Source organism: Poecilia mexicana, unplaced genomic scaffold (genome assembly GCF_051168715.1).
Source record: "Poecilia mexicana isolate PSO_F unplaced genomic scaffold, ASM5116871v1 scaffold_6, whole genome shotgun sequence".
NCBI classification, from domain to species: Eukaryota; Metazoa; Chordata; class Actinopteri; order Cyprinodontiformes; family Poeciliidae; genus Poecilia; species Poecilia mexicana.
This window is the reverse complement of record NW_028263375.1, coordinates 30,807,344-30,833,808: the sequence shown is the minus strand read 5'-3', so window position 1 is coordinate 30,833,808 and position 26,465 is coordinate 30,807,344. Positions and strand designations below refer to the sequence as shown.

The window sequence follows — 26,465 nt, the reverse complement described above, 5'->3', positions numbered from 1 at the left end:
ATGTTTCTGTACCATGCCTAGTGAAAATGTATATTTTCCTTTAAATGTTGAGCTTTGCACAGAATCTAAGTCATGTATATGCCATGTTTTCCTGAGCAACACCAAGCCCTGCATTGCTTGGCTGTGGCCCATCGTAAGCAAAGTTGCCCTTTGAACTCTCCCCAGCAGATTAAATACAGTGATGGTGGTAAATTTTCATACACTCATCATGGGCATCAATGTTAGCAGTTTTCGAGACTTTTAATGTTTCAGGGTAAAGTGATTATAACAGCAATGGTTAAAAAAGTCATTTTGGGGCTCAAATAGGAATTTATTGTGGATTGTCTCTGACGCTCACAAGTTTTGAGTTCAGGCTTAAATGCATGCATCCCCACCAATGTTTGGCTAAATGTTCCTCTGCTTTAGCCATAACATGTTGAGGGTTTTGATTTTGCATCAGATTTGACTGTTATTCTCTGTATACTTGCAGTTCATTTAGATTAGTTGGTCTACCTGTTCCCAACATTTTCAAAATGGTTGAAATCGACGCTTTGGAAATAGCATGTTGTTCTGTTTTACATATTTTATATCCCATATCTCAGTTTGTTTTAGGATTTTTGTTCTGTTGGAACACCTGGCTGCATTTATATTCAACCATTCAACTGTTCATTTTAGATGAAGCTGGGCGGAATACACACACACACACACACACATATATATGTATATATATATATATATATATATATATATATATATATATATATATATATATATATATATATATATATATATATATATATATATATGTATTTGCAAAGGGTTAGACTTGCACAAGTGATAGCTCTTGTGTTACTACATCCAAAAAAATGTCAAAATGTTATTTTAACAGTAATGAAAAGGGCTTTCAAAGGGTGCTGACTTAAATTCTTCTTCTCCCGACCCCATATCAGTACATTTGCCATAGGTTGAAGGCTATGAAGGTGCTACATAATTTATGTTGTAAAGTTTATCTTAGAAGCAGTGAACATTAACTTTTACAGTAATCTGAATTTGTAGCAACCAGGTTGACATGCAATATAAAAGCAGGTGATTAAGTATGTCCCAGGCACACAGTGCCATTTTATAGTACAATCGAATGACTATGTTAATTTCAGTTGTTATGAAAATGCTGAATATATCAAAAATAACGTGGAAAAAAGAAATTTATCTTTGCATCTGACGCATTGAAATTGGCCTCTGTCTCTTTAAGGAAGTCCTACCTTTACCACTCCAGCTTCAGCACATTATCACAGCAATTCTTCTCTGTGATGCCGTTTACAGCCGTTCTTAGGAGCTCAGCAGATGCGCAGTTACAACAAGTGTTTGTTCATTGCTGCTCCCGCTAGTCTGGAGGAGCACTCTGCAGGGAGGGACTTCGGTCGGGCCCAGAAGCTACAAGGTGAAGCTTTGGGTAACTCGGCGGTGCTTCGCATGAGCAGCCGTTATGGCATCCCTGAATGGTTGCCATGGGAGATTCAAGGATTTCTCAAGCATGCATGAATGAGTCAAAGCAACACTCTGTATGTATTTGATGAAAGAATGACATTACAGCTTCATATAAAGCTCAAAAAAGTCATGTCATTATGTCATTATGTAGCATAAGATTTGCATGGAACAGAATAACACTGGTATTAATGCTTATATTGTAAGAATCAACAGAAAACCTCAATGTTGGTGTTTTACTCAGAGCTAATTAGTTTTTATTTGAGTTTTTGTTTGTTTTTTATATGCTAGATAAATAGTTGAGAAGCAAGAACTCTGGAAGTTTGAAGTGTAACAGGATCATGTGGCTGAATTGTCGAGACATCAGCATAATTGCAGCAAGATGTTCTTCTCTGTAGCTTAGCAATAAAGACTAAGCTCAAGATGCACATGTGGATATTATTAAGTTTTTCCCCTCTGGGATTAATCAAGTATCATTCAATTGTGGTAAATTTGAATATATGCCTTATTAAACATCTGTCCTTCATGACTCCAGCGACTTCTGTCATCAATTTCTTTTGTCCTGAATCATCGACATCTGTTGTTATATTTTGGACAAACACAAAAAAATGGTAGAAATAAATATGCAACACTCTCAATCCAGTGTAATTTAATAAAATTGAATAAGATATGGATTTGAAATGTTTCATCAAAATAGAGGAAGAAGTAGTTCAATGCAGCCCTTGTGTCTCACAGACACTTGAACATAGCCCAAATGTTTTGGGATAACATTTGGGGTCTGATATGCTCAGTGAGCTGCTTCCAAATTTGAACAACCTCTCTGTAGCCATGGTAACTGTTATTAAAGTTATAGATGTGACTATGTAAATGACAGAAGTGTTGCTATTAAAGTCTTGGCAGCTTTATGGCCACCGAACCACACATAGGAGGAGGTTTTATGGCTTCTTTTTATGTTTCTGTACCATGCCTAGTGAAAATGTATATTTTCCTTTAAATGTTGAGCTTTGCACAGAATCTAAGTCATGTATATGCCATGTTTTCCTGAGCAACACCAAGCCCTGCATTGCTTGGCTGTGGCCCATCGTAAGCAAAGTTGCCCTTTGAACTGTTCTAACATCTCAGACATTAGCTTTATCTGTTGGCCTAATGTGGCTTTTATGCTGCTGTAAAAACTGTCATCCCCAGGAGATTAAATACAGTGATGGTGGTAAATTTTTCATACTCTCATCAAGGGTGTGAGTTTTAGCTGACTTTGAGGCTTTTAAAATCTTAACTCAACGGCAATGATTTAAAAACACAAAATTTGGGGCTCAGATAGGAATTTAGTGTGGACTTTTTTTTTAATACCCACATGAATAAAACTTCACCTCCAACTCGAAACGTTATTAGAAATAGTGCCAAGTGGAACTAAAATTGTGTTAATGTCTGTGTCGGCACGATAATGATATGAATATATGATTTTGATAAAGTACTTTTTAGAAAGTCAAATGGTGTAAGTCAAACAGTCACAGGCCGGAGCTGAGTGTTGAGTTTAGACAGTAGAAGTCAGATCCGGTTTCTTTTATTTGCTTTATCCCAACTCCTGTCTTTGAGTGCACAGCAAATAAAACAGTTTTTTTTTTATGCATTGCATTGAAGTTTTACTTTGAAAGAGACTCTATTGGCTGGTGCAACTCACAGTGCTTAATGCTCTGCCTAATGTATGAAGCAGGAAAAACTTTGAACTAAATGACAGTATTTTTTTGTCAAAACATTCCACTTGAACGCCATTGAGACATCTAAGGAATTATCAACAGGACATATCAAAATAGAGAATAAGCATGAATTGACTCATTATTGATCTGTCATTTAGTTTAACTAGTAATCTTTATCTCATTAGCAAGCAAGAATATGCAGTAAGTTACAGCATTTTACTAAGCTGCGGTCTTTTAATTGTTCATAGCAAACAGCTAACCCTATACGGGGCTTCATAACTATGATCAGAGTGACCCCTCACCAGCTGAACACTGTATTAGAGGGGAAGTATTAGGTAAAATCTGCTTTTTTTTTTTTTAGCTTTGCATGATGCTATAATGTTATTCTCTCATCAAAAACACAACCTGTGGTGTTGCTTTCATTCTTTGATGCATGCTTTAGAAACTCCTTTATCTCCATGGCAACCATTCAGCCGTGCAAAACGCTTGGTTGCTGCTCCTCTGAGCTTCGGTTTCCAAGCTTTGGCTTCACAGAGCAGCCCCCTCTGCAACTCCCACTCTCAGCTCCTTCAGACTAGCCAGCAGCAATTAGTAAACACCTGGTGGAACTGAGCATCTGCTGAGCTCATTATAGGAGCTACTTGTCAGTGAAACGCTGGTAAAAACGTTGCTAAACGGTTAATAGAGGGGCCATGTTGTGATGACTTCTTGAAGGTGGAGTTTCAGAAGGAGCAGGAGTTTTTAAAGAGACAGAGGGACAATTTCAAGGTGTTAAATTACAAAGTAAAAATATTTGATATATGTAGCATATTTTTATCAACTGTTGGTAACATAGTAAGGGAAACTCCTAATACTGCACATATAAAGGAACTTATAGCACATTTTGCATTATGAATATAATCCATCCATCCATCTATTTTCTCTACACCCTTGTCCCTTAGTGGGGTCGGGAGGGTTGCTGGTGCCTCTCCAGCTAACGTTCTGGGCGAGCGGCGGGGTCACCCTGGACAGGTCGCCAGTCTGTCTCAGGGCATAATGAATATAATGTTAAAAGATGTTAGTGAAACAGAGAACTTAAAATTCAGGCCTAAGGCCAAATTTGAATGCTGATAAATCAGGATGTTACAGATATACTTAAAGATAAAGTTTTTTTTTTTTTTTCTGGTGAACTAAATTTGCACTGTTATGAATATGATCAGTGAGCGAGTGTAGAGTATTACTGATGAAATGTTCTGTTATCTTGCTGCCTTTTCAGGCATACACACGTCAGTGATTTTAATGATGTATCGTAACGGAGACACTCTATCAGCAAACGTTTCTTCCTAAATGGCCCCTGATCAGTGTCAGGAACAAGAAAAAAATATAAATCCTGATTGTTGCAGTGGTAGGTCTGATGTTTATACAGAGTCGGGGAAAATCCAAGAACACGAACACTGCTGTAGCAGTATGTATCAACAAAGTGTTAAATCCTGTTAAGAGGCTGTCAGCGACTCACGGACAGGAATGGATTTTCCCCGAGGACAGATCGACCTCAAAGCAAAGAAACAAATAATTACACTTTATCCAAATCTGGGAATGCTGCCATTAGGGAATCTTTTCTTCTTCTTTTTTTTCTGCTACAAGATTTATACCCCATTTACTATATAATCAGATTTTATTGGCTTTGACAGCAGAAGAACATGTTACATCTTCTAATGTTTATTCCATGATGTAGAAAAGCATTGGCTTAGGCCCTTTCCAGACTCTCACTAAGTGGGATCATCAAAACATTTACTTTCCTTCCGTTTCACTGGACCATCAGTTGTGCTTTAAAGATAGATATGTTTTTTTGGAAAGCGCAAGCCTGCGCTAAATAGTTACAAAATTTAATCCGGTGCTCTGCTCCTCCGGGCCTATCAGCTCACCAAATTTTATGAACACGTGTTTCTGACAGCCACTTCATGACTTGTCAGCACTGGGAGGTCTGAGGAGAATTGAACCTCAGGCTTGTAGTCAGCACAGCTCCTTTAATATGATTGTTTTGTTTTTTTTCTCCAGCCTGCTGCTGTGTTCGCATGCTGGGAATCTGTCTCTTAAAAACCTGAGGAGCGGCGGTGGCCGATACCGCTGTCATCGCTCACCTTTCATGTCAGATCCCGCTGCGAAGCCAGGTGATTTCGCTCGGCTTTATTTGCTCTCGCAAAAGAAAAAAAAAAAAAAAAACACGGGGATCACCATTAGCTTAAGAAGAGTAATAACAGGGATTCTCTTCTAACAACTCACATCTGCACTTCTTCCAGCGGTATGAACTCAGGCTAACTGAGCCAATTGACTCAATTTGTGAAAGACACACCACTGATATTTTGTAGGTGTTGGAAGATCTATTCAGCTTGTCTTTGGATGGGTGATTGTGGTTCAGTTGTAAGATCAAATTGCTTCAAAACAGTTGCACAATGTGATGTTAAGCGGTATGTGTAGTGCCGTGAAGAAGTATTGGCATGCTAACAAATGTTTTCTGCTTCTGCCTTGGTTTTCTTCACACTTATTGTACATGTTTTAGATCATTGAACAAGTTTTAATGTTGGGCAAAGAAAACATGAGTAAAAATAAAGTTCAACTTTCAGGCAAACAATTGATTCAATCAATCAGTCAAGTTTATCTATATGGCACATTTCAGCTTTACATTATGAAAATATAAATCCACTGTACAGTCACCATTTGTTAAACCAGTAGCAGACATTACATTAATTTTGTCAAATGCAATCATCAAAATCATCAAAACACATCGAATATGTTTGTCAGTGTTTGTGTTATTAGGGGTCTCAATCAGCTCTTAACAGGTTTGTTTTTTAGTTTTGGTTTAAAGGAAGTCAGTGTTTCAGCTGTTTTGCAGTTTTCTGAAAGTTTCCTTAAAGGAAAAAAAAGTCATTGCTTTCCTTAAACCCAGTAGTTGTGCCAATCTGTTCCTCAGGTTTTGGCAGTAAATGCCGTATACCCTTTCCAAAAATTGTGGAACATCTCTGGTTCCCTCTGTTTCGCAGAACAGTTTGAAAGCAGCTCCGCTGGTGGGTTTTTGAGCAGGAACTGTTTACTCCCTTCATTTCTCCGAGTTTATTTTCCAGCTGTTTGGAATGAGAGTCTGCTCCCTTTGAAGTCAATTTTTCTTTGAAACAACGGTTGCAAATAAAAACTCCTGAGTTAACTCCTCATTCCAGTGCGGTGTGTCAGTGGCGGTCAGCCTCGATGGTTTTTCTAAAACAAAGAGAAAATAGAAGAAATTAGGTTTTATTGGGACCAAACAATGGTGTGCATTCAGTCAGTGTGAAAATTATGACTTTTCTCGGGGTTGTTGTTTTGATCATTATCTTTTTCTATATGGTAGTAATATAGATATGGCACACCAACTCACAAATGGCAGTTTTGCATAACTCAGACTGGAGGAGGAGGTTGATCATGTTTGGTCATGTGACAGTGATGGTAATGCAGCAAAGGATTATGGGGTGTTTAACTGAAGCAAAGAAGCAGTGGTTGTCAAAATGGGTATTGAAATATAAATAAAATATTTCAATATGAATGTAAATGTTAGTAACTGTTGGTTATCTGCCATAACATCAATATGATATTGGATATTTATATCAGCTGAAATTGTCATGTGGTTAAAATGATTTATTTTCAAGCAGTCTACAGAGTAACACAGTAAGTTAAGACACATAACAGCAAAGGATATCTATGGTCGCACCAACAGCAATTTTTAACCATCCTCATATTTTGTCTGATATCATAAGCATTGAGTGTTTCATCAAGTTTTAATCTTGTTGTAATTGTTTGAGTGTCTTAATTTGAAGTAAGGAAGGAAGTAGTTCTTGTGTTTCCCTGTGTCAAAATAGTTGATTAATAAAAATTGTTCATTGTCCAGACTGCTAGCACAGTTTCCTATATTACTTTCTCCTTTCAGCTGTGAAAACATAAAGCGGTCTCATTATCAGTGCTTTTTTTTTTGGCGTAAGAAGAACGAAATGCACCGACTACTGATTCTATAAAATCTTTGCTCTATTTTTGGAAAATAAATGAATGAAGATTTTCCAAAACACCTGTAAAATCTCATCACTCATTGTAGAAAAACGATCCGTCATAGGGGGAGTCGGGATGATGAGTACTTTTCCAAGTGCCGGTTTAAGAGGGCAGGAAAATGTGGAATCGGTTATTCACATGGAACGTGTTCAGAAAGGGAAACATCTAAACAATGTGGGTCACTGCAGCCCTGGAGTTCCTCAAACCTGGATTGCCTGTGAAGCAGCTGCCGGTGTCCTGCAGTTGGTCAAAACAGTGAGTGAAGAGGCAGCGTCTGATAGACGTACTAGTCAACTTTAAGGACTTGGAGGAGCTTGATGTGGGCCCCATTGTGTGTTTGCATGTAGCAAGCTGCTTTTCTTTGGCTATTTTCCAGTACATGTGGCATGTTTTTGACATATCTATGTAGAGGGACACAACATATACAAATGAACCAAACGTTTCCAACATCGGACCAATGGGATTTCTGTTATCTTAAGCGGACTCCCAGTAGAACCCTCACTCTGATGGCATTGCTGTCTCATAAGGTGTTTTTTAATCTGGAGACATTACATTGTCTTCACTGTCAGATACTTCATTAATTCTGGGGCACAAAAAGGTCTCCATTGTTTGGTCTATAAGAGACTGAGTCGTTCTGTTATAGCTGAAGGTTCAGTGTGAATCGATGAAAAAAAATCTGTGACGGTTCCAAAAAACCAGGACATAAGACGCCTCAGGCCTCAACGTCACTGAGAACATACCATTCTGTCAGCATACACAAAAGAATATGTAGTTTGAATTTCATGTATTGAATTTTTTTTGTAGACTTTAACAGCAGGCATAAGTAACATTGGTTGGATTCAATCTGTGTTTTTCTTGAATGCTTTGCAAAGACTTCCCCTGTCTGCTTATATATAAATATATATATATATATATATATATTTATTTATTTATTTATTTATTTATGTCATCAAATTTTTCCACTCCTATTTGCTATTGAAATGCCTTTAGGTGATGTTGGATAATTGTTCAGTTTCCACTGAACAATGCCTGGTCTCCTTGTGAACCAAACTCTGTACAGGTCAACCAATTTGGCGGTGAACTTTTTTTTTCACCATAAAGAACAAAATGACTTTGCCCATTTGTTTCCCATGCTTCCCACCCATAACACTCACGTCCACTCATCTCCGTCTGTTGATTTGAGTGGATAAGCTGAAGCTGAGGTGAAAGCCTCTGCACCCCATCTGCCTTTTACATGATGCCTTTCCGTTAGCCTTTCCTGCTCTTGATGGAGCATTGTTTCTTTCCTTTCCTGTTTTGGTTGGGCTTGACAAACATATAGAAAGAGCTGGCAATCTGGGAGCTGCAGTTTGCGTGAAACATTCTACAGCTTTTGTTCTCTCGGTTCTAGTTTTTCCTCACGAGAACCAAAGAGACAGCATGATTAGAAAATCTTAATCCAAATAAACTGCGGCGATGAACGCCGCTGCGCCTGTTGAAGCCTGGTTCTGTGGTTAAGTCAACAATGATCTCTTAATTCCACTCTCTTTAGAGCACTTTAAAGCTGCATTTGCCATGGAGCTGGTTGCCATTCAAGGTTGCCGAACTAACTCGGGCAAGACGGTGACTGGCCCTGATCTATATTAAGAGAACAACTGCAGGTCCATTGCATAATATTGTCGGATTGGCGCTGACATCAGAAAAGAGGTCAGCCAATGGCGGCTTTCTGCTGGTGAGCCTTTAAAGTATCAGTTGGTAGACATGTTTACGTTACCTGGCCTCGCTAAAGGGGAGTCGCTCCTTCAAACATATTCAAAGCCTTTCCTTCCTCAAAGCAACATCAAGTTCTAAAAACATAGCTCTGTTTAAATATATCTGCCCTATCTGTAGTCTTTTGTTGCTCTGTGCTTCCCATGCATTGTCATTCGGAACGTCAGCCTAAAACCCCAAAGCAGCAATCTCACAATGAGAATGTCATTCATTGTTAGAGGCTCCACAGGACGGCTTTAAATAAACCCTGTGAAAGGTTTATTTTTTTGTTTCTTTCGTCGTCCATGAGCAGCTAGTCGAGAATCATTTATTACATGTCAGTCAAGGTAACAACCAAAAGCAGGTCAATTAAAATGACAGATTGTATTAGAAGTGAACAAAGATTTTCCAATTCGATCGAAGTTATACCAAATAAATTTACACTTCTGAGTTGTTTTTTTAGTGTCTTATTGTTTTATTTTATTTTACATTGTCACAATTTCCCCAATTCACTCCTGTGGTCAATTTGGACATGTTATTTCTGTTATCTAATCCCAAAGAGGAAGCCAGCAGATATTTGAGTGATTTCAAATATGACACTTGTTTTCCACTCTGACCCTGGTGACACAGAGGAAAACCTGCTGATACGCTTGTTAGGTTAAAAAAATAGTGCAAATGTTTTGGGGGGGAAGAGCTAAAAAGTCATATTTTTAGTATAAATGTTTTAATTATTTATTTATTTATTTTTGGAAGCACTAGCTGTCCTGCAACTAATGATTGATAATAAAAAATTATTATATTTTAGGTCACAGGTGCACTCTAAATTCAAATAAAAAAATAGTTTGTGTTTTCAAAAAAAAGTCTCTGAAACACCGACATCATCACTGTGTACGTCAGACAGAAGAAATAATAAAAAAACAACTAATGAAGGTCCTCATGTTGCTCAATTATTAACTATCATCTGGTCATAATGACACTGGATATGGTTCAGCTGATTGCTAATTGTTATCTCTCTTGATTCACAGAGTTGGATAGACGTTTGTGTCCATTTCCTGCTGTTCATTACGCTTGGGGTACATTCAGCTGCAACTGGAAAAGTGGTCAATGATATTGACAGGAGAGTCCCTGATTTGGTAAGATTTGGAAATTAAACCGTTTAGGCAACATTTTCAATGATGAATTAGGTTCTGTTGGTGTTTTCTGTACATAAAATCACACTAAACATTTCCTGCTTTACATCAGTCAAGACATTATGTCCATTTAGTAAATACCAAAGTAATGAAGAATAGAAGTTTAAATAGATTTCCTTGGTGTTGGGTAGAATTGTCTATAGTTATTGCCTCAAGCTCTTCATAATAGTTTGTTGGAATTCCTTTTGACAGAACCAGTACAACTGAGTCAAGTCTGTAGTCTGCCCTACTGGCTACTGCAAAGCATTAATGTTGTTGTCCGCTTTCTATCTGATTTAGAAGACCAAGTTGTACATTTTCTATTTGGGAGAGCCACTGGTGCCCAAGTTGTAATATTCTGGCAGAAATCTGGAAATGTTGCTATAATATTTCCACATAAACTTCTTCCCTAGTGATGCTCTTCATTTTGCTAAATGCACCTTTTGCTTGTCCAACGACGTCTCAAGAGGAAGCGTTGTGTTTGGTAATCCTAACTAACCCTAAAAAAGGAAGTGTTTAGTTTTATTTTATGCCAGTCAGGAGAAAATAAGTGTGTATGTAAACCTTTGGATTTTGAATGTCTTCAATAAAACACAAAAATGTTTTTACTTTTGCTATTTTTGTTTCAACAGAGACAAAATATTCCAAAAGATTATAAAATCCCCATCAAGTTCATTCCCAAAGAAATGGTAAGTCGTCTTCCTCTCTCCTTGTGTTCATTCTTTAATGAATGAAAAAAATAATTTACTGACAAGACCTGAGCTTTCTGGAAGGTTGATACAACAACAACCTTTGCTGCAACAATGTATCAACCAAGTTTTTTTTAATGTTTAAAGTATTTTGGTTCTAAGTTGTTCAGTGATTTATAAACTATCAGCAGTTTATTTTAAAGTCTGTTTTCTCAGTGGAAAGACTTTAGAACCGGGTGATGAGCTCTATGCTCCTGGTTTTAGTCAGAACACCAGCAGCAGCGTTCTGGATCAGCTGATTGATTTTTTTAGGCAGACCTGTGAAGACACCATTTCAGAAATCAATGTGATAAACGCATGGATGAGTTTAATACCTTTAATTTAAAAAACGAAAACCTTCATTAACCAAACATTATGACCACTGAAAGCTAAAAAAAAAAAAAAAAAAAAACACTTGTAAAAGAGGCATTATGGCAATCACAGGTTACTCAAAGTATTGCAACAGCCAAAATTTTATGAACGTTTTACCAATAACACGGTGGGACAACCAAGACATTTGGCCATGCAACTGACTTTGAACTTCCAAACTCATAGGATGTGATGGATTCAATATCTTTTATGTATCAGTCTGGAAGACTCTATTGTCTCCAGTTCCAGACAACCCAGGTCATACTGTAATGCCCGAATGTGTCCATTTCTTAACCGGATTTCTTTAAGTGATACCAGCTGTCCTGGGGTGACTTTCATTACTAAAACTGTTGCATATTTTTCACAGATTTTCTGTCTTTTTGTTGTTGTTTTTCCTTCAGGGCGACATGTGTTGGGCAAAGTTAAATCTTTACTACTTGGAGGAGAGCTTGAAGGATTTATCTGAAAAGTTTGGAAACATTTCATCTAATAATCTCAATATACAAATACTCATCCAATTCATTGAAGAGAAGCGGATAGGAATCAGTAATATGGCGAGTTCCCATAATTAATTATCATATAAATAATGACTTTGCTGATTATCTAGAAAACTTTATAGTGGCGTGTGATTGTATCTGCTTATCAAGTATGACTAATTGCTAGTGCCTCTCTTCTCATCCTTACAGAATACACAAATGTTAGAGTTTGAGTGCCACTACAGAGATGTTAAGTGGGAAACAGGGAAATACTTTAACTTTGTCGAGGAGGTGTGTAATACTGCAGACAGAGAAAGACCTGAAGAGGAATGTGATCCACCTCCCTGCCCCACCACACCGATACCGACAGAAGAATCCTCTTCAGGTACCGCCGGCTTCATTCTTCTTGTATTTAGAGGGAAAATTGTGACTTAGATGTGAACCTTAATAAGAACCAATCAACAAATATTCTGCAGGAAAAACTTATTATGTGTGTGATGACATAGATGAACTACAGCGTGTGGGTTTATTTTAGTTTGACTAACATATAGAATGTTGAACTTTATGATTTGCTAAGAAAGACGGAAAGAAGCAAAGGAAGAAAGAAAGACTGAAATTTTCAAAAACACGTTGATTCATTCAGTAGTGATCCATATAAACGTTCAACTCAACTTCAGGACAACTCATTGATGAATGAAAGTTCAGAATTATGAACAATTCTAAAATGAACAGAGCACCTTCGTAATCCCAGATGCTTTGAAAAACATCCAGCTCAGCCATTTTGAAATAATATTAATATTGCGCTAGTCACACTCTTGAAAAGCTGTGCACAATCAGACATTAATCACAATCAAAATTAAGTTAATATTTTCTACTCTAATAAAAGGCCAACTTTGCTTGACCAAGAAAAAAATTCAACAACTGTCATTTTTTTCTTCTTCTTTCATCGCTTGAAAAACCAAAAAATGAAACTGTTCTGTGAAACCTTCTCCGAATCCCTGAGTAGTGTAAATAAATCCACTGTTCTAAAAACCAGGAAGAAAGAAGCTGCCTTTCTAGTGAACATAAATAGAAGCTGCAGTTTGTTTTCCCAGAAGTGAGATTTTTATAGCCATATGAAATGTTTCTGCTGGATTTTGTGGAATACGTGTAAACTACAATGCTTGAACCGAACTGCTTGTTTGAGAACCTCAGAGGGTTATCTTAATTCAGACTGTTGCCGAATTTGAGCTCATAAACTCTCTCCTACGTAGCCAATGCTTTAGTGTGTGGCTGATCCTCTTCAATAGCTGAATGGTGGCCTAAATTCTTGTAAAACAAAGAACAGACTGTTTTGTTTTTGGCCTGAGGGGGTCTCAGCACATGTAAATCCTTTATCCTATGGACTCAGAAAAAACAGAAAAGAAGATCTCATGTACAGATATAAGTTTCAAAAGGTTTTTTTTATATTTTTATCTGTCTACAATGGCTCTAGTATGCCGTCGTACATTTCCTTACTGCAGACTATAAGCAGATCGTAACAATTTCATTTAAATCTGAAATTGTCAGCGACTGGAATGCATTCAGTTCCAAGACAAGAAGGTACAACATGTTAGAGGTCAAGACAAAACACATTTTTCACAATATTTTGGGAAAAAACTACAAATCCAAAGAAAATTTAGAGAGAGGATGTTATGATCTGTGTTTTCTGTGTGGTTATTTTTGAGGTTTTTCTGTGTTTTAGTTTTCCCCTGTGAGTCTGTCTTCCCTCTTGATTGCTCCCCAGATGTGTCTACTTACCTGATTACCCTCCCTCTGTATTTAAACCCACCTGTTGTCTTTGTCTCTTGTCGGGTCCTTGTCTAATGTTGACTTACGTGCGTCGGTTTCCGTCGAGTTTTCCAGTGGTACTGTGAAGTCCGTGTGCTTTAGTTCTCTCCCGTGCTGCCTGTCCTGGACTGTCTTTGTTCATTATTGTCAGCATTAAATCCATCATTTCACTACAACCTGAGTTCAGCCTGCGTTCAACCTCACCACCACCCACACCTTATGACAGAAGGACCCGACCACAACCGGTGAGGAACGCTACCAGCAGCATGGACCCAGTATTCACCCAAACAGTTGCACCCGTTTAACCATTCCTGAGGTCCAAGGATATCTACAACATTGAGTTCGAGGAGGATTTTTAAATTTTTTTCAAGATGTTTCAAGAAGACCTGTTTATGTTAGAAATAGTTCAAGAGCTCTACGAGCTCTGTCATATTCCTCTTATGACAGAGGAATTTGTGAAATTTGCAAAAATACCCCTGTTCATATTGACTCTCTCTCCATGTGTTTTGGTTTTTAGACTTGTTTAATTGTGAGACAGTCCTAAGGGAACATATCCTTTTCGGGTTAGACCACCCAAAAATTTCAATTCACTACTTCAACATGTCTTCACTCAAGTGAAATAAAAAGTAGCCATCCTATTAGTTACTTAGGTATCATTAAGTAGGAGCAGAAAATAATATTTAGTGAAAATGCTACTCAAGTACTGAGTAACTGACCAGATTACCTGATTGAATATTTTAAAATAATGTCAGCTTGTAAACTTAGAAATCATCTAATTCTGGTATTTTAAATGCTAAAATGAAGGGTGAAAAAGTTACTCAAATAAATGCTACAACTAGTAACTGGTTACTAGTTATTACATGCATAAAGCTTGAACAACTTATTAAATTGAATGGTATGAAACTACAGCTTTTAACTCATTAATGGGCTTTATCGCCATCTATTGTTTGGGAGTACAAGTACATTTGTTTTGTTTTTTTTTTCTTATTTATTTATTTATTTTTTTACATGCTTTTGGGTGGCTTGTTGCACAAAGACCAACAGCCCATCCAAAATGGACCCCCCTTTTGGGTCCTAAAACTGCTTTGCCTTCATATAAAAAAAAATCACAACAAATTGACAAAATGTACAAACTGGCTGAAAACCTTTGGGATCTTGCCGGAACCACTGAAGGGAACTTTCCGTTTCCACTGTCTCTGAAGCTAATCTCCAAATCCTAACCAGCAGCAAGCCATGCTCCTGCTTTGCTTACGATTGTGAAACTGCTGCCACCTGGTATGGAGCATTGTGAGCGAGCTGTATTTAGGGCAGATCTCTTGTGGCTTTTTAGGAGAAGCTTTTAATCTGCCACCATTATTTCCACACAAGAACTCAGCAAGATAAAAACTCAGGACTGGCCTCAGTGCTTAGAATGCCCATTGAGACACGGCTGAGTCACAGGACTAAGGGAAGATGTCCCAAGGTAGCGCGGTGTTTAAAAGGAAGAAAAGGGCTGAAACCTGATTGTATACGTGTTGATTACAGAGCAATCTTCCAATCTTTCCAAAGCGCTTTTCTTTTTTTTTTTTTTTGCCACCAGATCAGATGTTTTTGTGTGTTGTTTGGGGGAGGGATAAAAAGAGTACCTCTGAAGTGACTATTTACTACCTAACAATGAATGTTTTCATCATCAGACAGTTATGCTTCACTCTATCAGTCTTTTGTCTTCAGTTTTTGTCGCTGTCTCCTGAACTCCCTTTTTTTATCTTCTTGTTTTCAGCTCAGTATACGTCAGGCCAAGACACGTCACTCAGTATCTCTACTAAAGAAATAGCGCGCTCATCAGGTAAAGTCTCTCATCAACTTTTAGATAGACCAACTTTTTCTTCATGAACTTACTCTTGGCCTGTGATTTTGTACAACTGTAGAAACAAAAATGATTCAAGGGTTTTCAAGGTTTCATCCCAGAAAACAGCCCAGATTGGGATTAAGTGCTTTTGGGATTGTTTGGTCGGGTATTTAGGTTAGCTTTTAGCTTTTAGCTTTTAGAATGGTGCTCAACTTTCCTCAGTGGTTGGGTATATGATCCATATTTTAGTTACAACAGTGTTATGCAAAATTTTTTCAGTTTTTTTTTTTTTTTCACATTAGCAGCAGCAATTCTCCTATTCAAACATCTCCACACATTCCAGTTGTGCTTGCAGGCTGACTTTATTAGGACTCTTTTAATGGTGAGCATTTGCTCTGAATTGGGAGGGATTTTGCTCACATATCAGAATGTAACCACTGCGAGGGAGTTGGTTTGACATGTATTTGTTGTATAAATATTGCTTTGTGTTCTTCACATGATCTCCTTTTAGCCTTTCTTCTCCCACAGCTGTGGATGAATAGAAAGTCTGTGGTAGCTAAGTTAAGTTAAAGTTGTTCCCGTGGCACCTGGAGGGATTTTGTAATGTAGCAAAGGAATGACTGGTTTCTGTAGTCATGAAAAAATTTAAGAGTCTGGGAGAGGTAAAGATTTGGGACAGATAGTGTCAATTTGGGAAAACCTAAGAAAGTAGCTAAGTTCCACTGGAGGTGAATTTATCTTCATCACTGCAGACGAAGCGTCTGCATAACATAGCATGACATTAAGCAACATAATCGTTGGGCTATTGCTATAACTTTTTTAAAAATCAAATGCAGTGTTGTCTGTGTAATCTATAAACTGCATGGCATCTTTTTTACCTACATACAAAAACATGCATATCAGCCTGGATTAGCAAGAGATCAAATTAAATTTGGCTTCATGATAATGATGCAAAGAAGGATTCTTCATAAAATCAAGGAAAATTATAGACAACCCTGACCTATCATCTTCATGAGACTGTCTTGGGAAAGCAGAGTATCTTCAGTCAGAGGCTTTTTGAGATTTACTGCAATACAGACGCCTGCTACAAGAGATCATGTACAATAACTCTTTAAAGAATTAATGAGTTACAACAACATCTATCTTCCTTTTGAGGTTAATAAAGTACTTTTGAATTTGAGTATCAGATACCTTGATCTATGCCTTAAATAAAACCCTAGGCAGAAATGCAACAGTGTGTTGGATGAATAGCATGATACATAGCTGCACAGTTTCAACTTGTTACTATCGACTTTAGGGAGTTTTTTACATCCTACATTTTTGCTCAGAAAAGATCTCTGTGGAAACCTGTAAAAAACACAACATAAACAAGATAAATTAATCTTGTTTATAATGAAAACCAAAGACTCATCTTTACCTTTATCGTCAGCTAAGCTGTACATGTTGGACTACTGAAAATATCCCCTAGTCATCCACCAGTGTTTTAGTTGAACATCAACAAAAAACCCTGTTGCTTACAATATAGCTTACTGTAGTAGTTGGCTTGAAAAATTTGCTCTACCAGGTCGCAAGGACGAGGCGAAAACCAATGACGAAACGACACGAGAAAACAGCAGTGCCTCAGTTTTATAGGTGTTAACTTGGTCTACCAAATTCTCTATTTCTTCAGAGCTCTGAGGATCTGAGACATTCAGATCCTCAGAGCTCTTCAGAGCATTTTCTCATTTGTCCAGACATTTTCTCATTTGTCCAGACATTCACTGGACAAATGAGAAAGTGCCATTCAGGTTCCAGCTACTTACTTACATAAGTTAATAGATCTGCTGCAGACTGGTTGGTTCCAGATGCCACATCACACCAGATGTCTAACAGTGGTTCTACAGCAACAGTTTTAGCTGATTTGTGCTCTAACAGAAGGAACCTTTTGACAATTTCACACAGGGCGATTGTACAATAAAAAAAGGCACTAATTGATTTCTTTATCTACTGTATGTCAAATCCAGTACTAGCTAGAGGCAAAAGGTTTATGAGTTTTTCTTTTTCTTTCTGTTTTTCCATTCCAGCTTCGTCGCCAAGTCCCCTTCGCCAGGTGGTGGAGAAAAGCCTTTTCTCCTTACTGTTTATCCCACTGCTGGCCCTAATCTTCCTGCTTGTGTGGAAGGTGAGCTAACGTTTAACCCCTGACACAAGGTCATAAAACTTCACGAGTCGCTCCAGAGATAAAATCTGTTTCTCTGGGGGTTTTATGGTGATGTCGGTAGATACTTGTTTCTTTTTTCCACAGTATTTATTATGACCATCGGCAGCCTTTCAACTTTTCGCCGACGCTAAAGAGTCTAGTGAGTGTTTGGCACATTATTATAATTTTTTTTAACCCTTTGCAGGTCAGGTCAAGAAGGAACGTAGAGCATCCTCGATCAAATCGTGGAGAAGAAGAAAGCTTTACAGATCCGATGGCACCTCAGCCAGCCGGTGAAACGTCAGAAAAGTAAGCTGCTTCTGTCGTTTTCCACAGCTTGTGCATCTTGCAAATGAATGCATTTAACAACATAATTGTTATTTGTGTTCTTTTTGTATTTTCTTGAATCTCTTGTCACTTGGACTCGATTATTCTAACTTCTGAGGATAGAAAAATCTGCAGTGAACAAGAAAGAAGTGGAAACACAAACCACAGAGTCATATAACTTGATAAGAAGCAGGTGTGCTCTTAAACGAGCTATATGCACTGTAAAAATTGTGAAGTGGTAGTTTCTTGAAAGAATTGGGACTTTGTCCAAATGCGGGGTTACTATACAATTACACAATGAAAGGTCATAGAACTTCAAATCATAAGAACGACAGTAAATCTGGACTGCAGTGCTTCAGCTGTTTGAGCTTTGAGAATTTGCATTGAATTTTTAAAGCCCTCACCTTTACTTGACTTCCCCACCTCAACCCTCGCAGTAAGTGTAATATATCATCACAGCCAGTTAAATGGTATGATATGTCAGAAGTATGTAGGGTACTACCAAAACTGAGTAGTTTTTATATCGTATTTTCTTCCATTTGATTAAATAATACACTAGTTTTAGAATTTCCTACTAATTTTAAACAGAAAAACAGTATCTCAATATAACATTAAAAATGCAAGTGCAAATACTCCACCTTCTTCAATAAACTCATATCTTGCTTCTGCTGTCAATGTTTAATCCAGCAAGAAAACACTTTTGCCAAAGCAGGAAGCTAGCGTTAGCTTGTCTGAACTTTGTTTTTATATGACTTGTTCATAATTCAGCTCATAGCATCTTTCAGTGCAGTTGCAGTTAAGGGTGTGCCAAGCAAAACTTTCAGAAAGACACTTTACACTCGATTTTGGATGTTGTAGAACTAAATATGATTGAGCTGCACTAAGGGAAGCGCTCCACAGCGACTCCCACCAGCTCCTACAGACTAGTGCCAGCAGCAATTAGCAATTAGCTGAGCTTATCATGTAAACTACAGCACTGCTAAGAACTGTTGGAAGCAACATGGAGAAACTCTGTTGTGGTGGCGTGTTGGAAAGGGTTGGAGGTTTTTAAAGAGACTGAGGCCTACTTCAAGTCATCAGATTCAGTCATGATATGAAGCCAACATTTTTTTAAAGTTATTTTTGGTATATACAGCAATTTCATACCATCTGAACATAACATAGTTATTAGATTAGATCCCTTAAAGGAGAAATCTCAGGTGAGGACCATATTTGTGGTTATGATGCAGAGCTTTCAGATCTCAATTAATGCAAAGAAAACAAGTTCACATTCATTTAGAAACAACAATACTAATGTTTTACCACTGGAAGAGTTCAGAAATCAACATTTGGTGGAACCAGGAGGTTCTCAGTGAGGCTCAGTGCAGTGGGCTCTCAATTTTTTCAAGAGCTGTAAAACAATCTCTTCTTTCCTTTACCCTTGATACTAGCACCAGTTAAGTAGCACTACCCTTTGAAACAATGTAATTAATGATAAATTGCCAACATTCAAAAACCAGACTCGTTGCTCAGTCAGTCGCTTCAGAATTGTGGCAGATTTCCTTTCTCACACCCGTGCTGTGCATGGCTGGCTCTGTATGCAAGCCAATCTCTTCCAGCAGGGAAATGAAAACAGTGTCATCTGAATCTCAAGGCTACGGTTTCTCCAGTAAATCTGCCATGGACAGTCACAAGGAAGCATCACCTGAGACCAGCGCATGACGCACAGAACGGTGAAATTAGAATATGTCTAATTTTCAAAGAGAAAAAAATGCCACGTTTAGACGACGTTAGCGACTCATCCAGATACATTACGGCACATTAAGATCTTTTTTGTTGTTTTACGTACAGTGGTCATGCCGCTTTCACACAATCAGGGTTAAAGCATTCAGTGGAGCAGTGAACACACTGCCCACTGCCATCACCATTTGCAGAAACACTTTAATGAAAGTTGAATAAAGTGGAGTAAATTATTTTTAAACCGAGTTTCACGTACAGCACCTAGCTAAAGTATTCACAACTCTTAAATGTTTTTACATTTTACAATGTTTCAACCTCAATCCTCACTGCTTTTAATGGGATTTCATGTGATATACTGACAAAGCACCACACCACTGTGACGTGGAAGCAAAATGATGTAGTGTGATGTTCAGTTTACGAATAAAAATCAGAAAAAAAAATTGTACTTGACATGAGTCTTTATGTAACATTTTCTAAAATGCTCCGGCTCATCCATGTAGCCTGTGCAACGTCTCTCTAAGCAGCAATCTTCATTCTACGTCACAATGAATATTCTTTGAGCTGCTCATTCTGCTGTTGCTCTGAATGTATGTCTAGTGTTGTCCTGTTGGAGGGCAAACCTCCAAACTGTCAAGTCGTTTCCAGCCTCCATTGGTTCCATTAATTATTTTATGAGTTTTTTTGTTTGTTTTCTGTTTTTTTTTTTTTTTTTTTGTTTTTTTTTACAGTTTTTAGAGTGGCTTTCTGTTGATCCTTCCATAAAACTCAAATTTTTTGGGTGGCAATCAAATTCTACTTGCTAATCTGGTGATTTACGAGTTCAATTTGTTTGATCGGAGTGAAAGAGTTTTACGCCTGAGGATGTTTTGAAAGTCTCATGCAGTTTTGTTTTATCTTCCATTTCACGACTACGGATGAATTTGTGTTGCTTACACACAAACAAAAATTCCAATAACATTCATGAAGGTTTGTGGTTCTGACATAACAAAATGTCAGAGGTTTAACAGCGAGATGTTTTTGCCTGGACGCCGTCTAACATTCGCCCTGTTGTCCTTTTCCAGAAATGCGCTGAACATCCCCGCAGAAGTGTAAAGCTCTGCAAGTTAGAGTGCGCCAGCATATTTTGTGAGTTTTTACTTTTATTTAAACATGGTGTCCTGCATGAAAGCTGGGAAAAGAAAAGAGATTGACCTTCTGTACTTCTCTAACACCTTTCTCCACATTCTCCTCCCCAGGGCTGTGTTCTTCTCTCTCTCTTTTTTTTTCATCTGTTGGTGTTCAAAGGTGAACGACAAACACGGACCTGCACACCACAGTGAGACTGCAGAGCTTGAGAGGCCTGTTTTGACTGCGCTCCAGATTCACGGTGGCAAACATTGACTGCAACTTTTTGTCAGGTTCAATCAAACCTGACGCTGTTTTTTTTTTTTTTTGGTTTGTTTTTTGCTTTTTTTATAAGACAACATTATCCCCGTGCTTTTTGAAAAGGACTAAAGATTTTAGCCGATAACTCATACCCGTCCAAGCCCTAGACGCTCCCGGCTCCAAGCTATCATCCATCATTACCTGCTGCAATCTCTGCATCTTCCACCCTCTGGGGAAAACTTTGCATATTTATCAATTTCTTTTTTTTTCCCTCCAGGCTGCCATGATTGCTTTTTTTTTTTTTTTTTCGCCTGCTTCTCAGTCATCAAAGAACAAAGACAGTGTGACTGATGCCGGCAATATCTTGTTTGAATTGGGGCATGAATTTCTACCTCTGGTAACGCTTCATGTTAACCACATCCTCAACAGCTCCCCCACTTTTCTTTTTTTTATCCTCCAATGTCTGAGGTTCTCCAAAGAATTGCAGTGCTGAGTGTGGTTGGCCCCAAAGTTTAGTCACAGTAGTCTGGCTTGTGTATGTTCCCAAGAAGAAGAAGAATGGGGGGAGTGGAGAGTATGATGTATTTATTTATTGGTGGTTGGCACTCAGTGGCTACTCTTCCAGAGCTGAAAGATTTTGTTTAAGGGCACCTTTTACTCATGGGTCACATTTAAAAAGTAAATAAATAAATAAATCTCTGTAACAACATATTGTAAAACTGAACACATTATCCTCTTGAGCTAATTATGCTGTCTATTTCAATGTAGTTGGCATACATATATATATATATATATATATATATATATACATATATGAAAACGTATATATATATATATGACTTGAGCAACTTTGAATGTGTGAATTATTACGTGGAGATAAAACATGTATTAAAAGTATGCTGCTTTGACTAACCCCCCATGTAGGCTGTTCAGAACCGCTAATCCATAAACTGGGATGGCGCGCGTGGATCCACGTAATTTAGTCACACATTCAGAAGCTGCGGTTTCCATTCCGAATGTGTGGAAATCTTTGTGGCTATTCTGCTGATGTCGGTGAAAAAAAAAAAAAAAAACACACACACACACACAATTTCGCAATTGCGGTGTTTCTGTCAAGTAAGGAATTCAATTTGAATCGTACGGGAATAAGTTTGTTCACGCGTTAAGTTGTTAAAAGTCCTGGTCAAACCGTTTAATGAAATGTATTCAAAATTCACTCAACATGTATCGGCCAATCAGAGGAGACGTCGGCGTCTGATTCAGGCGTCAGAGCGACATGCCCCGCCTACTCAGAACTGCTACGTTTGCTGCATTTTGGAGAAATTGTAGTTGGTGATTTTACAGAAGAGCTTTGGCTTTAACACTTTGGAATGAAACTCAACTTTTTATGAACTATGATGCTATGAGAACTCTGATGGAGTCAGCCGGACGCTGTAGGATACCGTGGCAGTAACATCCGCCTGTTTTTGTGAAATACATCTATTTGGAAACGGCCAAAAAAATCATCTCATCCTAGAACAAAAACATTTTATCTTAATTGGAGAATTTCTATGAAGCTAATTTATTTTCAATTTGCGTAATCTTATGGCGAATGGAATGCAGCTAATGAAGGAACAGGATTTAAAGCCAGTGACGGCAGCAGCTGTCGTTCCTCAGTAAATGTTTGTTAGTTTTGGTATTTAATTTCTTTACACATCCTGCATATATGTTATGCAAGGCACAGCCTGTTACCACGGAGACCTTTGATGGCCATTTTCATCTGAATGAGAAAAAAGTAAAAGATGTTAAAAAAAAAACCTAAAGTCCTTTTTAAAATTCATAATCCGTAAACCAGCAGATTACCTTTTGGAATGTTTGGCATAATTTCTGCTTATCATCTGTATTATTGATGAAGCTCAGCATAAAATACAGCCTGAGGTATGTGAGTAGACTGATGGTGCTGTTTAGGCATCAATTATCACGTTTCCTGTCAGAATGCAGATTGTTGGGGAACATATGATCACATATTGGTGTTATTGGTGCCATTAGTTAGGAAAAAGAAGGCATGTCTAAGCCATGACCACTGGTATTTGCAGGAAGTAAGCGCTATTGTTCCCAAGTTTTCCAGGAAAATGTTTGGCAATGTTTTGGTCACAACACCCTGTCTGAAAGTGAAGTTCTTAGGAGGTTATGAGCAGTCAATATCTTACCTGCAATAGAAAACTGTCTTCATCTATTATAGATGCAGATCACTTAAGTCTGACCTCAAAAAAAGTCAAGCGCTTTATGTGAGTTCAAAGAACCTTTAGGCTCTTGTCTCATTTGAAAAATGTAAAGAGTTTACAGTAAGTTACTGGTATAAAAGTGGAGTTAAATGCTTTTTTGCAATAAATCACTGTCAGTTTTATTTTAATCAACAAAAGAAGAAAAAATGTAATAGTTAATTCCTAACTAGTCCAGGCTCCTACTGGACTAGTCAGCATAAATTTCTTTTCTGATTTACAGTAAATGTAACACGAGAGTTATCAACCCCATCTAACAGAAAAAAACCCTCCAACCCAAAGACACCATTCAATACCTGCTGAAACACACTTCTTTTCTTTTCTTGTTTTTTTTTTTTTTTTTTTTTTTGTATTTTTACTTGTCGCTTTCAATGAACAAACTGATGTAATACTGGAATTAAAAACCTTCAGCTTCACCTAAACTGTCTGAAACTGCAGAAGGAAATGTGTCGTTTTTCAAATGCTTTCTGCAATGAAACCTTTTTGCCGTTGCCCTCGTTGAGCTCAATAACACGGAGAAAGTTGATAGTAAAATACATGCAGGGGGGTTTCCATGTTTTACTTGGCTGCCTGTCTAAGTCTGTAAGGATTCTTCTGAATCACCAAAATCAAACCTATGAGAAATGAAGTCAGAGCGGCAGGTCGCATTACGCCACTGCATTTATTTGAACAAAGGAGTGTGACGTTGCAGCGATCCCTTTTTATGGCAAAGCACGTGGCGACAGTGGAGTGCAACCACTCTGTTATGACAGGAATCTCCCCCAGCTGTCCGGGTGAACCGAAACGCGACGAGCCGGCTGCACCTTTCTCTGTGAGGCAGTTCTGCTTTGGAGTCTCAAACAAATTCGCCATAACCGTTATCTGACCCTGGAGACTTTCTGCTCTGACCAGCAGAAACATTGCTTGCTTGAATAATCGTAAACCCTTAGAAAACCTGTCAGGAATCAAAAGATAAAATTAATGGTGAACGCTGAGCTTATCCCAGAGAAATGACATGCAAACTACATTTTTTTTTTTTTTTTTGCAGTAAAACACTGTCCAAGGAAGTACACTGTGACCTCATATCTATATTAAATAGCTGCAAAAATGTTGAGGTCTTCACGGTTAACTTTTTTACTCCGTGAGTGTGTATTAAAAGCAATCATCTATCCACAGTTATCTGAAATTAGCAGGCATGCTTCTGCACTTCCTGTCTCCGTGAGCAAGGAGCTTCCCTCTGCGGTCGGCATCAGACGATAAAACTACTTCAGATCAGACCAAACATGACGATTAAGAAAAAAAAAAAAGGCTTGATCTAACAAGAACCACGTAGATCAGTAAGAAAACAGAGCTGAACGTGATGACAGCACAAGTAGGAAGTTAGGAATGAGAGCAGGACATGCTGGTTGTGACCTTCGCAGTCAGACAACCAGCTGACGGGACGCTAGAATCTGTTGCTGGCTCTAGTGGATATTTCACATCATCATCATATTTGTGGTCTTATATTGTTCTATTTCCACTCTTGTTTCAGTGCCTTGTTTGATTAGCGTATTGAACTCGTGCGTTTGTAAAAAAGTCTGCAGCCTATCTGTGCATTCCTGTGGCAGTGGAAACATCATCCGAGGTCAGTCACCTCTGTTGCGAGAGAGGTCAGTGAGCTCGACCTGGAACCAGAAATAAATTGGTACTTGTGTTTGTTTTTGTTTTGTTTTTTTTCTGGCAAAGTAGTTCTTTTACATCAGCAGAAGGACTCTACGGTGGTTGTGACATTTCTTTCCGCGTCAACTCGCTTAACCTTTGCAAACTTTAGAAGCCATTTCAGCCGGCAACTGCTTGTTTCCTGAGTAATTGGAGCTATATACTGGGAATTTTTCTTATAGAAGACAAGAGTATATTGTGCGAGTTGGATTGTGTGTCTTACAGAAGAAAAGGTATACCACATTGGTGTTCGTATGTTTCTGATGAGCAGTTCATCCTCAGCTCGTTATTAGCTGGAACTTCCTCGGTGTGGTAAAAAGTATTGTTTATAGTGTTAAACTGCAAGATAACAACATTACAACAACATGAATAAATAAATAAAAATGCATTTTTAATAAAAAAAATAAATAAAATAAAATAAGTGTGGTAACACGTTAACTGTGCCATAATCTTTATGGCTATGTCTTTGTCTCAAAATATACTGCAATTGTGCAAGTATTTCACGAAGGAATATCAGAAATTAGCGGTGAAGGACTGAGATTTTTATATATTTAACAATGCATTTGTAAACAATATTGGAGTAATATATCTATGACAGTTTAGACCAGTGACTTTCTCCTCTGTCATCGCTAGCTAGTAGTTTTCTACATCAGTAAATAAACATTAAGTCGTCTGTCATCCCATGCAGTTTCTTTGACTATTTCCACAGATACAGGTTAGTCTGGCCACAAACTAACAAGGCATCCAGTTGCTTTTTTTTTTTTTGAATATGTAGTCTACATGAACTTAAGAGCTGTAACAGGTCTAAGCTGTGAACGAGTAAAAAAAAAAAAAAGAATAACACGGTCTCCCATTTTCCTGTCCTAACCCCAGAGACTGTTGGTGTGTCTGATGCAAAGCGAAGCAGTTGACGTGCATTAGTCGAGAGCATGACTGCCCTTAAACACTGCTCCCGTGTGTTGTTTCTGTTTGGCAATAAGAGAGTAGACCTGCATCCTGAACAGTGCTTTTGGGCACGAGCGATCCAATTCAACCCACCGCAGTGGGCCAACCGAGCGGCTCTAGGCAGGAAATAAGTCTGGGTGCCAAAAAAAGAGCAAATGTAATTATAGCCCGACTGATATTCAGGGCATAAAACAAAACAACAACAACAAAAAAAAAAAACAAAGCACAAAAATGCCACAAAAAAAAACATTAACATGTCTACTGTATTCTGTATTTTTGTATAAATGTAAACAAGCATATATGAATTATGAATAAAGTACATGTATCCATATGATATTTACTGGTTTGTGTCTTGTTCGTTTTTTTTATCTTTGCTTTTGAATACACTTTCGGTGGGTTGTTTAAGTTTGGGCTGATTTTCACAACATTTGGCAGGTTTTTTTTTAAAGATTTCAGAGGAAAATTCTTTCAAAATGGTTGTTATTGTGACAAAACGTTTAATAAAATGCTGGTATCTTAATGAATTTATTTTGAAATCTATAGAATCTGTCGAACGTGACATCAATGATTAATCTAGTGTCACTGTAAAGCAGAATCCCACAAAACATCACCTCAACAAGCTCTACTTGTTTTAGAGTAAAGTCGTTTGCAGTCCCAACATGTTCTGGTGAAAATATAAT

At 37.9% G+C, this 26,465-nt stretch overlaps 1 protein-coding gene across 1 annotated transcript in view; it reads left to right on the top strand.

Annotated features, from left to right (window-relative positions):
• Positions 1-26,121, top strand: part of kitlga (kit ligand a) — a 45,596-nt gene extending 19,475 nt beyond the window's left edge. Inside the window, exons 2-10 of the mRNA XM_088006580.1 lie at positions 9,959-10,066; positions 10,735-10,791; positions 11,601-11,753; positions 11,886-12,060; positions 15,244-15,309; positions 17,376-17,473; positions 17,697-17,800; positions 20,599-20,662; positions 20,773-26,121. Coding sequence (XP_087862706.1) covers positions 9,959-10,066; positions 10,735-10,791; positions 11,601-11,753; positions 11,886-12,060; positions 15,244-15,309; positions 17,376-17,473; positions 17,697-17,800; positions 20,599-20,629 — 792 coding nt within the window. The 3' untranslated portion in view covers positions 20,630-20,662; positions 20,773-26,121. The remainder of the gene's footprint in view (positions 1-9,958; positions 10,067-10,734; positions 10,792-11,600; positions 11,754-11,885; positions 12,061-15,243; positions 15,310-17,375; positions 17,474-17,696; positions 17,801-20,598; positions 20,663-20,772) is intronic.
• The last annotated feature ends 344 nt before the right edge of the window (positions 26,122-26,465 follow it).